At 34.8% G+C, this 18,627-nt stretch overlaps 2 protein-coding genes across 5 annotated transcripts; one reads left to right on the top strand and one right to left on the bottom strand.

Annotated features, from left to right (window-relative positions):
• Nucleotides 1–2,108: 2,108 nt before the first annotated feature.
• LOC137726898 (transcription factor bHLH112) lies at nt 2,109–5,128 on the top strand. Of its 4 annotated transcripts, none has more exons than XM_068465851.2 (7): nt 2,109–2,611; nt 2,735–2,795; nt 3,042–3,681; nt 3,805–3,930; nt 4,058–4,123; nt 4,238–4,303; nt 4,512–5,128. In XM_068465851.2, the coding sequence occupies exons 1-7, from the start codon at nt 2,446–2,448 to the stop codon at nt 4,713–4,715; spliced, it is 1,329 nt and encodes a 442-aa protein (XP_068321952.2). In that variant the 5' UTR covers nt 2,109–2,445; the 3' UTR covers nt 4,716–5,128. The 4 variants fall into 4 exon arrangements, with proteins under 4 accessions (XP_068321952.2, XP_088549765.1, XP_068321951.2 ...); XM_088693639.1 differs by having other exon boundaries at nt 2,266–2,611; nt 4,238–4,297; XM_068465850.2 differs by having other exon boundaries at nt 2,311–2,795.
• Nucleotides 5,129–9,857: 4,729 nt separating this feature from the next.
• Nucleotides 9,858–13,080, bottom strand: LOC137725647 (NAD(P)H dehydrogenase (quinone) FQR1). The gene is made up of 4 exons (XM_068464405.2): nt 12,922–13,080; nt 11,221–11,314; nt 10,444–10,706; nt 9,858–10,266 (listed from the first exon to the last, which is right to left on the bottom strand). Exons 1-4 carry the CDS (start codon nt 13,035–13,037, stop codon nt 10,035–10,037), a joined length of 705 nt encoding a protein of 234 aa, XP_068320506.2. The 5' UTR covers nt 13,038–13,080; the 3' UTR covers nt 9,858–10,034.
• Between the last annotated feature and the right edge of the window lie 5,547 nt (nt 13,081–18,627).

The raw sequence follows: 18,627 nt of genomic DNA on the forward strand, positions 1-18,627 counted from the left end.
CATGCATGGTAATGATCAGCCACAAATTTGATGCTCTTCTTACTTAAATTTTCAAAGGGATCCGAATTTAGAAATATCAGACTCCCACTGTGGAAAATTGGAGCAGCAGCTAGATTATTTGTCAAGTCAACTGCGCTTACTGAATTAACCACCACACTTTAAAGAGTAGCTAGTGTTGTAGAGCTAGTCTTCTTCAGTAGCTAGTGTTATAGAGCTAGCCTTCTTCTCCCGTAACTTCCCAAAGTCCCCAACTTGCTGGCTTAAAATCCTAACCCTTTTGATCTTTGTGGTGAGATAAGCATGCATGATTGCATTCGGTATTTTTGGTGGTTACATAAACTTCTGATTCAACATCGTTGGGGCTATCTAATACAGCGTTAGAATGACAAATTTACCATCGAAATTTAAGAGATAAGACTGATGATCATTTGGCCTAGTGATATTCAGTACTAAAAGAGGTCTTGAAGTTTGTTAGAATAGGAAAAAAGATTTGATGAAAGGAGGAAGCCTATATTTTAAAGATTTCATACCATGAAAATATTAAGTTATTTTGAAAATAAGCATACACAACACACCATTTTCCTACACAAGGCGTTAGGCAAATATGGTGTGCTGCGCAAATTACAGTCGCTAGGTTTGCTTTGTCGTATGTCAATTTCTTCAAGCCTTTTTATATTAACACCCTACAAAATGTTGAATGCACCGCATATTAAAATTTAATATTAAATGACTTATTTATCCTATTATGCAATGGTAATTTTGACCTTATCAAGTTTAAAAAAAAAAAAATCTAAATACATTTCAAATCACTTTTAACGTATTATTTAACTAATTTAACTATCAAAATCTCTCCGACACTCCATTGTTGAACAAAACCCTAACCAATGAAACTACAAATATGTTGATTGAGAAAAATTATTTTTGACGAATGAAACACGAAATCGATGTTTCGGAAGTTTCACATGAGGTAAGACTTCAAATTTTTTTATTGTTTTAGTGATTTTGACAACATCGATAATTATTTAATCTTACTTTTGCTACGTTATTCAAGCTTCTATGTTCGTATTCATGTTTTAGGGATCACAGGGATTACATGAAGAATTAAACATCTAAAATGACCACCAAATATTAAAAACAGACGACATTAATTTTAATGGTGGAATTGAAAACAATCCACATATGCTTTAAATCCTAGGCGGCATATTTTGTCAAAATTCCAATCGATATTTTTTATCCAAATCAAAAGCTTTATAAGATTTGAGAAATGTGGGATGTATAGAAAATATGGGGTGCATGTAGAAAATGTAAGGTGTATATAGAGAATGTGAGGTGTGAGGGTATTATGGGGAATTATGTGGGGTGTATTAAGATAATTTTTCATTGAAAAAGCAAATATGGGATGTATTAAGTATGTAGAGTTTATTCAACAATTTGTGGGATGTTAATATAATAAGCCTTCTTTAGTTTGAAGTAGTTTGAGATGTCCCTGATCATCATTTTAAACGCTCTTTTATATGGAGATTATAATCAAGTCAAGCAAGTACTTTGTTTTGAATTTAGTTAAACAGTAAACTACTCATCATCCTACATTGAAGATGCGAATAAAAATGCAAAATTACAAGTGCCACATTACATTTGTTGAGGATCAAATAGCATATGAAGACTCTGAACGTCACTCGCCCCTTGCGATGTCGTGGGATTAGAAATTCGAAACATAGAAGCGTAACCTAATAACCCATAATCATTTATACGTGGTCCGGTAGTCCCCCCATGGGTCCTAATCTTGAGATTTTAATACTAGGGCTTGGACTTTTCCATTATTATTCTAAGACCCTGATCTGAATTCAACCGTCTGATTTCAACACAGACCATTTAAAAAGAAGCAAGTTATTCGTCTAAAACAGTGAGGTGGTGGTCAGATCAAACCCCATCATCATCATCATCATTCATCCCTTTATTCACAAGCATCACCATAAGAATTTTCCACACAAAAATAATATATAAAATATAGAATAAAATAACTCTAAAAAAATGAAAGGCAAGAGACGAGGGCATAAAAAACATATGGATAAAATATAATAAATAACAATAAATTCAAAGCTAAAAGAAAAGGCAAAGAAAATTCGATTCAGAACGCTCTCTCTCATTTGTCCAATCATCTCCCTTCAAAAAATGTCAACCGGATTCCCGTAAAATAATTTGCATCTACTATACCCTAAGGCCCTAACCGTATGAGATATATACTTTTATAAATTGCAACTTTGCAAAGCTCACATAACCATATTTCATATTTCCTTATTGTGTGTCTGTGTGTATAGTTATAGCCCCTCCCTCTCACTCTTATATGATCAATACTTCTACTTCATGAGACCTCAAACCAAGAGGCAAATTAAGAACAAGGGACAAAGGTGACCGAAGCGTTATACTTTTGAGCTGAATACTACTATGGCGGAGGAGTTTCAGGCCAGGATTTGTGGCGGCAACTCATGGTGGAGTTCATCGAGACACGTGCTGGCGGCTTCACCGTGTTCTGTGGGTTTTAATGATCATATGGGGGGCTTCGGCTACCCCAACGACATGGTGGACATCAAGGCAACAAGGTCTTCCTGCGGTGAGATTAATAACTCGGTTTCTGATGACCATGACGGTGGTGATCATAGTAATTCTATTGCTAATTTTGATCAATATCAAGATGTTCAAAAGCCTGATCATGATTCCACCTTGCAAATGATAGGTTTTGGTCTTTCATCATCGTTATCTTCAACACCCTCAGATTTCAACCAAGCTTTGCTCCTGTAAGTTCGTTTAATTCATTTGCTAGCTAAATAGCTACTTTTCTTAATTAGTTGAAATCCATGCATGAGAAAACCCTTAATTATTTAGTCTTAGTTCTATTCATTGATTTAGGGAAAAAAATCAATATGATATGAACTTTAATGATTGGGAAATTGAATTCATATATAGTACTAATTAGCTTTATGTGGAAATTGAATTTTATATCAACATCACTGACTTTTATCATCTTAATTATCTTGCTGTAGTCGCAGTGGTAGTGGAAGAGGTGAGAGCAATTTTCATAATTCTATGCTCGAAGAAGATATGGGTATGAACACCAAGTTGAACACCGGCGCCCTAGGCGATGAAGAATCATCTTCTCTCATAAATGTTTTCAAGCCCATGAATCAAGATTTCTCTTTAGACCAATTAGGTTCACCATCGTCTTCTGGCTTTCCTATAAGCTCATCGTCATCAGCTGCTAATTCTTACGGCTTCTCCTCAGCCTTAATGTTGCAAACTCTATTTGATTCTGAACCAGCACCTCAAACCCAACCCCAACAATCAGTTTTCAACAACAATCAGTTTTCAAATGGCTCGTTATTATCACCTTCTCCTACTAGTAATTGTTGGCCGCCGAGATACTCTCCAAACAGTTGTCTAAGACCCTCAGCGCTTCCAAAGCAGTTACAACCTGGTGTTGGTGGTGGCGGTAGCGGTAGCTTGCACTTTTCCAATAACATTAGTACACCCTTCTGGAACGCCCCCGCTCCCGCGGCTTTAAATCAAGACAATACTATTCGATCTAGTAATGATCTGTTTTCCTCTTCACAAGCACAGTATACAACACCTTCTCTGTCACCTTTTCATGAAAAGAAATCCAATTCCAACAACTTTACCACCAAGGTAAGTAATGAACCTTACAGTTTAACTATTCAACATATAGCTAGCTAGCTAGGGTTTATGACCATATGTATGACAAAAGGGTTTGAGACTAACAATTTAGATGTTGAAATTTCGAAATTTCAGGCCAATACTAATGGAGATGTCCAAGATTCAAGCTCCTCTGTTGTAAAGAAAAGTAGCAGCAGCGCCTGTGAACCTGTATTCAAAAGAGCTCGAATTGAAACACCTTCACCCTTACCGACTTTTAAGGTACGACACACATATCTAATCAAAAGTTTTTGGCAGCAGCCATCGATTGATGAGCTAGCAAGCTTTTTCTTTGTCAAAGTGATTTTTAAAATTTTAATTAAAGCTTGATTAATTTGTTATTGATTAGGTTCGGAAAGAGAAGCTTGGGGATCGGATCACCGCCCTCCAGCAATTGGTTTCACCTTTCGGAAAGGTAGAGTTTTGTTGTTTTCTTCTTTACTTTTTCAAGAAAAAAACACTTTACTAATTTGCTAAATAGAGGAATTCATCAAACTTACCTTGAATCCTTTTTGTTTTTCTTTTTCAGACTGATACAGCTTCTGTCCTCCACGAAGCTATTGAGTACATCAAATTCCTCCACGATCAAGTCAGTGTACGTTCCTTTTAGTAACTCTATTTTTTTTTTTTCGGGTTTAGACTTGTTAAATTAAGAAACCCTAGTTGCCTACAGAAACAAAATAAGTAATTGATTAATTTGTTTTCTGGGTTGTTCTTCAAAAAGAAGGTAGACCTAATGAAATTCTTTATACAAGTCTGGACTTAGTTCTGATATATAAGTTTTTCTTTATGTGATATTTCAGGTTTTAAGTACTCCATATATGAAAAATGGAGCTCCCATGCAACAGCAACAGGGTACTGATAAAATGGAGGAGGCCTCGGAAGGAGCACAACAAGATCTACAAAGCCTAGGACTCTGTTTGGTTCCAATTTCAAGCACATTCCCGGTTGCTAATGAGACCACAGCTGATTTTTGGACACCATCATTTGGAGCAACTTTCAGGTGATCAGAAGAGAAGAGCTGAGGAAGCCAAGGCCTAATAATATAATAGAAGCCAAATTGGCAAGGGTCGACAGACTAAAGTCCATACTGAGCCAACTGCTAGCAGGACTAATGATCGATGTACGGCTAGCAAGCGATTAAATATTATAGACCATTTCAATTTTTATGTAAAACTAATTAATATAAGTTATTAGTTAGGAGATGGGTTTGGAACAGGAACAGGTGCTAAATTTAGCGGAAGTTGATATTATATTAGGGTTTAGGGATATTAAGTTGTTGACAACAGCTGAATTTAGCAGATGGGGTGTAAAGAGCTGCCTTTTGTTCCTGTTCATGTATGTTGAGGGTTGGCACCACCACCTTTCCATTATCTCAGAGAAGAGAAAACTAAATAGATTTAAAGCGATTTGAATTGTAGTTAATTGATTTATATAATGTGTGTGTATATATATATATATATGTATATATTGTTGATTGTTGTAAGAACAGGAGGGAAAGATGTGTGAGTGGAGGTTATTTGATTGGCGTTTTCACTTTTTCAATTTGTTTAATTTATATGTTTGGAATGTGGTAGTGGGAAGTCAGAGGGCGGCCCACTGTGCCTGTTTTTAGGGTTTCTGGTGAATCTGGTCATGAGTCATGAGAAAGAGAGAGAGTGAGAAAGATAGAAAGATAGTGCATGCGCGAGTGCATGTATTTGCGCGTGTAAAACATCAACCCTAACAATTTATTTATTTTGGGTGAAAATCAACCCTAACATTAATATATGTTTTTATCCTTCAATTTCTTCCTATGGAATGGCCAAGCAATTATAAGGTTCGTCCATTAAACATGTAAAGAAAAATTAGTTGAAATGATGAATTTATAAATTTTAATAGTTTGGCATAATCAGTTTGTTTTTTCGTATTTGACCTATATGTTTTTAATATTTTGATAGATATGATGTTTGCATTTAATCCATATATCATCAATATGATCTATAAGTCATCAATATTTGATTTTGATGAGTTTATCAATTAAAATTTGTAAAATAATTATTTCAGTTAATTTTCTTATATTATATGTAGCGTAACACCTCATACATGCATGTATGCATGTTTGTGAAGAAACACATTATGTGTTGATTAGGTTGTGAATCTGAATCATCAATTATTTGCTTGGCAATATAAACGTATGTTTGGTAAAATAACGTTATCCTCTAGTGTTGATTATTATTATTATTTTTTTTTGAAAAAAATGTTGATTATCTTTTAACTTCTACGATTCCATAATCTACACTAGCATTTACCTACACACTTGTGTGTATGAACACATTTTTGTAGAAAATGAGAGGGAGAGAGGGAGAGAGAGAGAACGTGGGGGAGTGGGAGATTTTTTTTTTTTTTTTTGGGTTTTTTTTATTTTTATTTTTAATATTGGAGATATTTTAACATCATCAGTAAGTGAGGCTTCAATAAAAAGCAGTAAAATTTAGACCTGTGAAATTACATTATTGCCCATAATTTTTTTTTTGTGTAATAGAAGACTAATTTGTCTTTTCACCATTTTTTTGTTGACAAAGAAGATTTTATTAATTAGTAGATATAATATTAATTATATCCTTGGTGGCAACTAGAACCAGCAGCTCCCTTTGATTGAATTTTTTTTTTTTTTTTTTTTTTTTTTGGGTGTTTGTTCATGTATTGGAACTTTTGTCATAGCATGGCTGCATGGGGTTAAAGTTTTCCACACTTTTCCCAACACGAACAGTGCAGATGTAACACTATATATGTGCTGTTACTTTCAGAATTATGGCTCATCATTTGCAATCTAAACGACATATTTGATAATATCAAATATTAACCTAATATGTACAAAACTCCTGACCAACTATAGTCAATAGAGTTGTGCTGTCCAGTAAACACGAATTATATTCGTTAACTCCATAGAGATAAAGAGGGGCGTTTGCCCCCTCCTCTTGTTGGAAATTAAGCCTAGGAACGGTGATTCCGCCCCTCTGGTTTTGTCGGAAGTTATGGTTGTTTGGCCTGCTTTTTAGTTTTTGAGTTCCTGCTGCACTTTACTTTTTTTTTTTCGTGAAAAATCCTTAACCAAACGGTGCGTCTCAATTAGTCGATTAAAAGAAAATAATTGAAGTGGGGACCAATGGTCCCCGTTACCTCTGCCTTCACACGTCCCCCATTCCCTTTTTAAAACCAATAAAAAAGTAAAGGTTTTCGTGTTTTATTTTTTCTTAATTTATATTATAATGAACACTAATTGATTAGTTAATACAAAATTTTGTTTAATTAATATAGAATCATAGAGTAATACACTACTATAGTTATTAATTACTGATTATTGATTATAGATATGAATCCTATAAATGATTATTGATGAATGAAATTGTTTTTTAGGGTAAAAATTGAATTCTTGATTCTTGATTAATTGAATTGAATTTTGGTATATTGAATAATTCATATGATTATTGGTATTGATTAATTGAATTGTTGGTTTAATTAGTTAGTAGTCATATGGTATATTTGACTCTAGGATTAAGAATCTAATATTTGACTCTAGGATTAAGAATCTAAGACCGGGAGGAATTAGTGATGTTGCAAAGAAGTTGGTGAAGATCGGGAGGTGTGCAAGCTATATGATAGCGTATAAGCTTCTTACATTGGTTTCGGTGTTACTGGCTGCAACTGCTTCAGTTGAGAGAGTTTTTTCTGCCATAATGTTGTGAAAACACCATTGTGTACAAAATGGGAGATCAATGATTGAGTAATATAGCATGATTGTTTATATTGAGAGAGATGTATTTGCTTTTATTGATAACGAGTCTATTATGTGACATTTTTATGACATGAAATCTCGCTGACAACAATTGAAATTTGTTTGTATTGATAAATTATGGAAGACAATACTATATAAAAGGATTTGGTTGTTGCCATTTTTTTAACCTTACACTCTTTTAAGTTCGCCCCTCTTCCCAACAATTCCTGGTTTCGTCACTGTATATATATGCTATAACTTCAAAAAAGATCCGTACCATATAAGAGCTTTTTTTTTGTTAAATGTCAAAATATCCAAATCAACATTAACAGTAAAAAAAGACAGCAACAATATTTTTCTATAGAAAAGTCTAATGTGGCATGACATGAATTCACCCTTGTTGCCAAGATTGACAACAGGTTCAAATTTTCTTAATTGATTAATAAATGTATTTTATTAATTTTATTATTGTTTTTTGTTTAAAATATTTATTATAATAGTTTAATTTGACATATCGGATGGAGAACAAAACTCTAAAAAATGTTAAAGTGCCATATAAGCTGTCAAATTTAAGATTTATATTTAAAATTTGACATCTTAAGTACTAAAAAAAATGACATCTTATTTAGAGATGCTCTAAGATGCATGCATGTATGTATGTATATATTACTAGTCATTGTTTGTTGAAAGTTGCTTTGAACAAATTTTGAAACAAAGAGCCTAATCAAGAAGAAGCTTAAATTGAAGAATCCCTATCGAAGATGACTAATCATGAGAGAAAGCAAAAGGAAGGTACTTTAATGGTTCAAAATCTGTTGGGGACTGGTATCTCTTGGCGCCCACTCTTTTCGTGACTTGTGAAATTGATCGGCGAAAGGGTGTGATACCGAACACTTTGAAGCATCGGGATCAATACCATTTGCTATAGCTAGCTCCTCTCTCTCTCTCTCTCTCTCTCTCTCTCTCTCTCTCTCTCTCTCTCTCTCTCTCTCTCTCTCGATGGAAGAATGGAATTCTTTAATTATTTTTACTAGATCGAGATCCTATCATGATTTCACATTCAAGAGTCTGCGGATTGAGCAATTTAAACCGTTCAATTTAAATCTTGCAGTCTCTATTAGTAGATTCTACTAACACATCTCACATACAATCTTTCTCTAACGTTCAAATATCTCTCTCTCTTAAATGTTCCAAGTTGCTCGGTCCGTAAGCTCTGGAGTGTGAGATCTGAAGAGGATCTTAATCCCTTTGCTATGGTTTACTTATTTGAAAAGAAGAAACATAAAACGAATACTTAAAAGGAAAGCATCTTGGCATCATTGTGTTGTGTTGTTATAAATAAAGCAAAATCTACGACTTCCGGCAATTACAAATCTTTACTTTAATGGATCAATACTTCTTTTTCTTGTTTTGGCTAATCAATGTAAAACTCTATTTTTGTCTTCTCCTTGACGTTTTCCAGCTTCGAAAGGCTTATTTCTTTCTAAAATTGAATCTTATCTTCCAACCCTTAAATTTTAACCCTCATTATCATTACATAAAGCTTATAATTGAGTTCTGAGTTTGAAATACACAGACGTGAGTTAGACTAGTTATAATAGTGTGTTCGCTTTTTGGCACACAGTATGAGTCTTCGTTTTAAACGTTAAGAGTAATTTAGAGAATTATGTTGTTAAAGAAAACACAGCAAAATTTGAAATACATCTACTTATGTTTGAGCCCAAGTGATACCTCGTTAGCAGCTATCGGCTATGGGCTCACCATTTTATGTGGGTGCCTAATTTACTCTTTTAGATGAACATCCCATGAGATAGAATGAAAAACCCTGTGAACGTAACCCTTTGAGTTCAATATTCGATTCCTCCAATGTAACCAAAAAAAAAAAATTCCTGTAAACGTGAGACAACAAACGCCTTCTGCGTATTATGAACTCCATGACCATAACTAGAATATCCTGGACCTGAAGTGAATGTGATAAGATCGTATGGACCACACTCAATCACCCATCATGTAGATATTCAGCAACATAAGGTGCACGATGATGAAGCTATGGGAAGCCACTCGTGCCTTTGATAATTGTGGCTCGTAGGCCATGTTTGGTGCATATGATTGGATAGCTTACAAGGTTCTAAGTTACGTTGTTTGGAATGCTGAGGCTTAGGCCATGATTGTGTATTGGATTGGATAGCTCACCAAATTCAAAGCTATATTGCATCACCTTACCGTTCATGGGATAACTTCTGTTTTACATGGGAGGACTGGCCTCATTTGATATCCGAATGTGAAACTTCCCACAGCCAATGCTATATCCAAGTTAAAATGAAAGGTGTAACAACTGGTAAGAGACCTCTCCAGTAAATTTTACATTGTATAAGGTATACAAACTTTAATCTTCAGTAATAGGCACAGTTTATTCGATATAAAACTTGTTACAACAAATACATTCGACACAGCAAATTATTCTTTACGAAAACACGAAAATGCAAATTGAAAACTGGACTCAGAATCAAGAACAAAAGAAATGCAAGTATCAAATGCTAAACAGCGATTGTGTAATATATCATCATAATCAGGCAGATCCTTTAAGCTTCTTCGCGATGCCAGCAAAGTACTTTCCCTGGTGGCAAGCAATTTCTAGTTCTAGATCAGAAGGTTGTCTTGTGCCATCCCCAGCAAAAGTTCCTGCACCATAGGGGCTGCCACCCTTGACCTGTTCCATCTCGAACATGCCAGCTCCGGCCGTGTATCCGATTGGGACAAAGATCATTCCATGGTGAGTAAACTGAGTAATGGCTGTCAAGCTGCACAGTTTCAAATAAATCAAAAACAGGTCAAGAAAAATCACATGGCAAGTATTTCAGTAAAGTGCAGCGCAATAGCTATAGAACGAGAAACAGTTCAAGAAATCCCTTTTCGTTTTATTCTTGTACATCAAGACACCTAACGGAAAGAAATACTCATGTTAGCTGAAAACTTACGGGGTAGTCTCTTGTCCACCACCTTGAGATCCAGTGCAGTAGAAAAGTCCAGCAGGCTTGCCTGCAAGTGCACCTTTGTGCCATAAACCTCCAGTTGCATCAAAAAATGCTTTAAATTGTGCAGCCATCATTCCAAATCTGGTAGGGAAACCGAAGATTATCCCATCAGCCTCAGCAAGTTGCTCAGGTGAAATAACAGGCACTTCACTCTTTGGTGGTGCACCCATCTTTGCAAGAATTTCTGCTGGCAGAGTTTCTGGTACCTGTTAAGGGGCCAAGTATATTGAACCGGGTTAATTACGTTGAAATTTTGCAGGGGAGAAATCAATATCCCTTTAAAAGACAAATCCCCAAATCATCATGAAGAGTACACACTCGACTCAGCTTAATCTTTATCCAAAACTACATGATTCCCCGACTTCTAAACTGTGCAAACCAAAATGTGAGGTTTAAGTAAGCTAGCGATTCTGGACATCTATGTATTCTAGAACCTTAGTTTCTATACATCAAAGATCAAACTAGTCATTTTGAAAGAACGCGCCGCTTTGGGATAAACTACAAGTCTACAATTGCTTGTTGCCAAAATGTGAAAGGAACGTTTATGTTTCTCAAAGGGGTAAAAAGAAAAAGAAAAAGAAAAAAAAAAACCATTTCCTGAGACAACTTGCTAAGAACAAAATTAATGTAGCCCAAAATAGTACTCTGGCTAACAAATGTTTTCTGTAGCTGTGATAATTTAGCATGTTGATTCGATGAAAGAGAGTGACAATTTTGTACCTGCCATAGTTTGGCCTCTACTCCTTCGACAGATTGAGCTCCTTTCAGTATCTCTTGTGCCAACTTGGCAACGTGTCCGTATGTAGAATAGTAACTGTAAAATGCAGAGCATGATTTTAAAATTAACTCAAATTTGTAATAGCAGTTAACATTTGGTGCTAAATTGTAACAATCTTCGTCGAAAACAAAAACAAAACATGATTTTGCCCTTGAAGTTGCTGGCGCATTCTTTCCTTACATGATATAATCGAATGAATGTGGTGTAAAATGAAAGTTCTGTAGTACTACAACAGAAAATGCTTTTATTCAACTGGCCAAAAGAATATGGTAGGACAATGACCAATGGGAGACGAAGCTCTGAACCAAGCTTGCCAATGACAAAACATGATTACACTACCTTCAAAGAGCCATAAACTTCACCCGTATGATTAAGTGTTCGATCATTTCACAAGAGTGTAAAATAGAAGAAATGTAAAACAGTTCAGAAGCAAATGTATATATTGAAAGGAACTAATATGCATAATTGCATATCAATATGAACAGAAAGAAAGATGCATAATAATGATGCATTCTGGGACCATGGAAAGCAGGAAAGCAGAGGCCTTGCATCTCTCTCTCTCTCTCTCTCTCTCTCTCTCTCTCTCTCTCCCGGTTTATGATTTCAAAAGGTAGGTCAGATATCACAATCACTTTCTGGTTGTTACTGTACATCAGCACAGTATCCTTTAAACCTCAAGTCTTTCAATCTATTCCAATTACTAATCCCTCCTTTTCTAGTTATTGACCGATACACACGGTAGCGTAAAGTTCACTTTCATGCATCGATCATGAAAATTGAAGAAAAACAGGCCTCTGTCTCCCCCGACCCTCACCCCACTCAAGACCAGGAGCAAGAACACAAATAATTGGAAATTTAAAACATTAAAAATACCTAGAAGAATACAAGCTAGACACTTAAGGCCATTAGCCGCAACCTTACTTTTCTTTGAGAGCAGATAAATTTCCCCTAATCTTTTTAGAACTGGATGATAAACTGAAATCGATGGGACGATACGAAAATTGCAATACTTTCTACCCGGATGCTTTAAGTTTGATTTTGATTAAACAAGAGGAAATTCTCCCAGAAAGTTGTATTTTCTTTTCCTAAGGAAGATTAAGGAAACAAATTAGCACTCCCGAAGTAAATTAATTTACACTAAATTGATTAACCTTAGCAGATGTTAAGGAGTGATCATTTACAACTAAATCTTCCAATATATGTTCATCCCAAAAACAAGTCAACACAAAATACCAATGCAAATTCCCCACCAACCATCTCAATCAAAATGCCAATCTTTTTAATTACTTAACTCACAACAACTCAATCCATCACCTCCCAAGAAGCAAACTTGATCAACACAGAAAAAAAAATTTCACCTTTATTCATCAAAGACCATACATAGTTATTTAATTTAATGAAATAAACAAAACCCAGAAATCACAACATGGGAGGAAATAAAAACACTGATCAACCCAGAAAAGGTTTCATCTTTGTTCATATACAAGTCAATGAAAAAAACTCAGAAAGCATAAAATGGACCAGAAACACCAAGTATCTTCCACTCTTGGCACTAAAACATGTTAATGCATCACTCAGCACCAACATGCAGAGAGACAGAGAGAGAGCGAGGGAGAGAGAGAGGAGAGGAGAGAGAAACTTACACAATGTAGATTTTGGTGGCCATTGATGGAAGAGTCTCTCTTTCTCTTTGTTTCTGTTTTGTGCGTGCGCTGGTGTTTGTGAGTGAATGATGCTTTGACAGGAGTGCACCAACCATTGGGAGGGGGACCCCTATTTATAACGCATCCTAGGCCAAAGCTTTGTGAGTCCAAAGACTTGGATTAATCCTTAATTTTATTTTTGTATTTAGTAAAATCCTTATTTTATTTTAAGTGGAATTTATTTGACTTTGTTAGTAAAGAGCTTACTCTATCAATTTGTGGATCCGTGTTTCTTGATACGTAATGTATATGGTATTGTTGATGTCATACTTAATACTTATCTACCTCATAAGATTCTTCGTATTCTCCAATATACACCTCAGAAATGATTTTTGTATACATTTTTTCTCCTTATATTCATATATATTTTATTTTTGTCACTTGATTTTATTTTTTTTTAATTTGCTCACTCCAAAGATAAAAAATATACGAAATTGAGCATGGGAGAGAAAAAAGGTGTAACGAAAATCAATTCCCCACCTTATTGTATCACATGCTTGATTTTTTATTTTCTTCAATTTTTTTCTTATAGCGCATTTCAAGTTCCAACTACAATATAAATAGATACTTAATGCACTCACATGGAAATACAATCCTCATGATGTAAGTCATATGTCATTCATAGGTCATCATACTTAACTTGTATTCATACTATAGAAAATCAATATATTTCACTCAAATTTTCATTTTCAAAATATTTTTTTTTTTTCTAGATTGAAAACATATTGATCAAAACACATGGCTTGACTTAGACAATATCAAGAATTCTAGCATAAATCCATCCCATAGTTGATTATTGGGTGTAATAATTAAGTAAGATTGAATATTAATTTAGGATGCTGTTAATTTGCTATCCACACATCTCTTTTCTACTTTCCACACATCATTTGTTACTTTATCTCTTTTCATCATCTTTAATTCATTCGATCAGGTGATAAAAATTAAGATATATATATATATATACACACACACGTGAAAGATAAAAAAAAGATAGATGGATAGCTCTACCCTTAATTTAAAAATAATTTAGTGGTGTATTAGTATTGTTATTATTTTAAAGATAGAGTGTAATGTGCTTAAACATAATTTGCAGGAAAAGTCAGGTGCGTACGGCCGAACGATGAGGTATCCACATCCCCATTAGGGATATTTGACTTTGTCGATGCCTCCAGAAACTCGTAAAATGAAAAATAAGAAAAAAGAAGAAAAATATATTTCAAGTAATTAACTATTTCAATTTCTAAATAAAAAAAAAAGAATATTTCCCGAAATGTGCGACCAATACTTTTGCAAATTGGAAGAAGAGCAGCCCACAAGAAGAAGAAGCTGCCCGGATTCAAAGGTTACAAAAAGTCTGAGCCGCCCAACCATCTTGGTCTAAATTAATACTCTCCTCGTTCCCTTGTTGTTATCCATATAGTTTGGAACGTTATCGAATTGCGTGTACTTTATGTATTGTTCAACTTTCAGCTTTGCTCATTGATGATGCAATGTATGGTGGAGGTCTGGAGGAGAAGAGTTTGGAGGCTTCTTTATGATGTGTTGTGATTTTAACTTTATAAATTAATAGCTCGTCCGAAAGTATTTTTAAAATAATTAAAAACGTTTGTGGTAAAAATATTTTTAAATGAACTCTAATGCAAGTGAATCATGAAAAAATAATTAAAGTGCTTTTTAGAACTTAAAAATAATTTCTCTAAAAACGTTTTTTATAATTAAAAACACTTGCAAAGAAGCACTAACATTGATTCCTCTGTTCTATATATAGTTTTCAAAAATCTTTTGTTAGACAGAAGAAAATAAAAATGAAAAAAATGAAAAAGAAAATTACTAAATGGGTCTATAGTTGTCACAAGATCTTCCAGTCTAATAAAACAAAGGAGTATACATTATGTGCAGGAGAAATTCTTTCATCCAACACTTAAATTAGATAGAGTGTCTCTCTATCCTTAAATAAAATCACCGTTCTATATTTAGATGTGACCTAATTTATTTATGTTAAAACTAACTCAATATAAGAGTAACCTTCTTTTATAAGTTGGTCAGATAATCCACTTAGGCTTGGTTTGGTATTGCTGTGCTTTGAAAAAAAGCTGCTGTGAGAATAAGCGGCTGTGAAATAAAGCCAGCAAAGTGTTTGGTAAACTTTTTTGTAAAAGTGCTTTTGGAAAAAAAAGCAGTATCATAGTGTTTGGTAAACTTTTTTGTAAAACAGCTGTGACTGTGTGAAATGACCAAAAATGGTATATTACTAGATGTGCTATTAATTTAATTTTCTTAACAAATAAAAGTGAATTACTAAATATATTTTATTTTTAGAAGAAAAATATTTATAAACTTTATCTTAAATATTAATTAGTATACATATATATATATATATATATATATATATATATATTAAAACACGAACAAATGATATTGTAATATAACCAAGAAATAACCGATAAATGATCCACATACAACTACAAATACATTACATCACAAATTGGGTTCACAGTTTGAATATATACATACATATAAATACACACACACACATATATATATATATAAATATATCAAGAAATAACCTATAAATATCTTCTTATCTTGGATCCTAGAGGCTGCTAGGCCAAATCCAAATGGTTTGCGTCAGCACTCTAACTAGTGGACCCAACCAATTTTCGGACCGGTTAAAAGACCCAACCGGTATCCAAAAGCTTCAGGCGTGCGCCTGTCTCCAGTCGTTTCAGACTTTCAGTGCGTTTCCAGTACTACCATGGCTTCTTCTATTACCTCTACCCCGCGCGAAGGAGATTCAGTGAACCAATTTTCTGTTCTATTCATACCCTTTACTATACATATATACATATATGTGTATCTGTCTATATTTCTTCTGTTTTAATTCAATCCCTATTATTTTCTGTTTGGCTTCTGGGAAAATTAGGAATGCGGCATCGGACATCTTAAAATTTGTATTTCCAATGGTTAAATTCTAATTTTTTATTGTTTTCCTGAATTGGGTCGGAAATAGTTATTGTAGAAATGTGGATTATGTGAAAAATATAGTACGTTTGATTTCAATTCTTGCCTAGTATTTGTCTGAAGCCTTATGTTTTGTTCATGTTATCTGATAGGTTCTGGTACAGAAGAATTTTTTCCACAAACCATATCACCTTCCCCAATTAATTTTTCCCCACCCTCCATCCCCAATTGTTTTTCCCGACACCCATACCCTCATCCCTTTGCTCTTCCCACCCCTCTTTCCCCAATCTCCCCATCCCTAATTTGAAAAATCCAAACAAATAAATGAGAAGCTTACCTGGAGAAACCTGGAGAACGAGAGAACGAGTTCGCTAGTTTTTGGAACGAAAGAACGAGAGAACGAGAGAACGAGAGAGACCTTAGAGCTTGCGAGAGAGCTCTTGAAAGGTGAGAGCGTAGGTGAAGGGAAAGGGAGGGCAGTTTTGGGTTATTCATATTTCATTAAACCTGTACACTGTTCACCCGTGTGTGGGTGAAAATAAGCTGCTTTTGGAAGCTGCAAATTGCAGCTTCTTGTCATCTCCTGGTTTTGGGCTTTTTTTCACCCTCAACTTTGAAACAAAGCTGTTTTTCAAAGTTTACCAAACACCAAAAATTTTCATAGCTTTTTTTCATAGTAGCTTTTTTTTTAATCACCTCACTCCCAAACAGGCCCTTAGTCTGGTTGTTCGAGAACATAAGACTTTGCAAGTTTCTCCCTTTCACGAGGGTTTATGGGGACATTTTTTATTGTGACCATAATCATTTGTAGAGTGACACGTGGTGTATCATCATGTGTTCCGATTACACTGAAAAATCTCTCTACGGTATGCTTGTTTCATGTGGTCAAACCAGATATCATGACGGTGGAGTGTTTGAATGCCCTAAACGCAAATTTTGACAGGAAAAATGTTTCATCATCTTACGTCTCAAGAAAGTTAACTACCTTAAAGATTTATGGTCAAATCAAAGATTAGATGCGAGAAATAAGTGGCCCCAAATTGTCAACATGATAGAATTATGAGAATGCAGGATGCTTAATCTTAATTAATTAACTATAATCCTTTTTAAAACGAAATGATTTTGGCCTGAAAAATGTGGCAAAGGTTAAATGATGAGAGTGTCTTTGCTGTAAAATTCTCTCTCTCTCTCTCTCTCTCTCTCTCTGAAGAATGAATATGGAGAGGGAACCATCTGAAGAAACAGAGGGCATCATCGATGGCTCTTGTCTTTAAGCGTGCTTCTCTTCTTATTTCCAATCTTCCATGATTGATGATTCCTTCCATGCCCTCATCAATTTCATACAGTTTACGCATTATTCTTAATTTGAGTGTACACATGTCTCTCAATTTTCGATCGTCCGATAGAATGAATTGAAGATAATCTAAACAGCAAAAATTTACAGAGGGTGCATGAGAGGTAAAAGTAGGGTTGTGGATAGCACCATCCTAATTTGAACTCCAAACCAAAATGACATGGCCCTTTCATCGTATAATATCCAAGAGAAGAGAAGAGCATTGCTTGTTAGAGTATAGAGAACTTTAGATAAGACAATATGATCAGCTGGATGGTCGGATACTAGACCCTATTATCTTTGGGCACTATCCAACTACATGTAGTACAATCTGATCATGATGTTTTACCGAAATTTTTCTTCTTCTTGAAAAGAAAACTAGAGAGAGACAATGACTCATCTCATACTTTTGAATTTAAAAACTCCATTTCAACTTTCTAATGCATAAATGCCACTTGAATCTTCTACCCCATAATTATGGCTGTGGTTTTGGCTTTTGTTGGTGCTTGCTTGAAGCTTGGGTTCACTGTTCACAAGTCACGACCACAGGAGATAATTCGGTAATGTGGGTTGGTTTTTTGTCATCGTAATGTGGGTTAGTTGGGACCAAAATCAGAGAGTTTCCTATTTTGCGATTGTCAGACGACTGATATGATCCAAGCGTTCAATGATGCAATCCTTCATTTTGAATCGTTTGATCAGCAACATTCTACGATGGTGTAAGCCGGTATGTCTCCTCCTTAGTAACTCTCTCGTCACGTGACATGAAGAAAGGGATATTAATGGGGAAATACACCTCTACTTGTACCCAAATTTGAGGTTTTCTTCGTAATGTATACTCACAAGTTCAAATCCACATAAATGGCACTTTACTAAATAAGCAAAAACAAAACAAGAACACGAGAAGGCAGTATACGTAAATCTCCAACACGAACAGACATCTCCCATCAATTTCATATATTAATTTCGCATAATGACGTCTCGTACTAATTTCATACAATGTCAACTTCACACTAAATTTTGCACAACGCGTGGTCTTCTAAATTACAAACCCTACAAAGAGGTAGTTGCACAAATTCCACAATCCATACATTACATACATTTATTTGGATAAGTGGAAGGCCGGCAATAGCGACTGCCCCCACCAAAGAAGATAGATCTGTCATGCGTGACGTAGTGGTTGGGGACGAATTCCATACTTATCCATTCCTGACGTTGGTGAATCATACGATGATGATCAAAAGGAGACTGAAATGCTTACATGAGTCTTTCCGGCCCTTGAAATGGTGGACTGCTGTGGCAAAGCCATAAGCTGGTCCCTTTTTATAAAAAGGATAAAAAAAAAAAATCAT

Source organism: Pyrus communis, chromosome 5 (genome assembly GCF_041283825.1).
Source record: "Pyrus communis isolate YQ-2024b chromosome 5, ASM4128382v1, whole genome shotgun sequence".
NCBI classification, from domain to species: Eukaryota; Viridiplantae; Streptophyta; class Magnoliopsida; order Rosales; family Rosaceae; genus Pyrus; species Pyrus communis.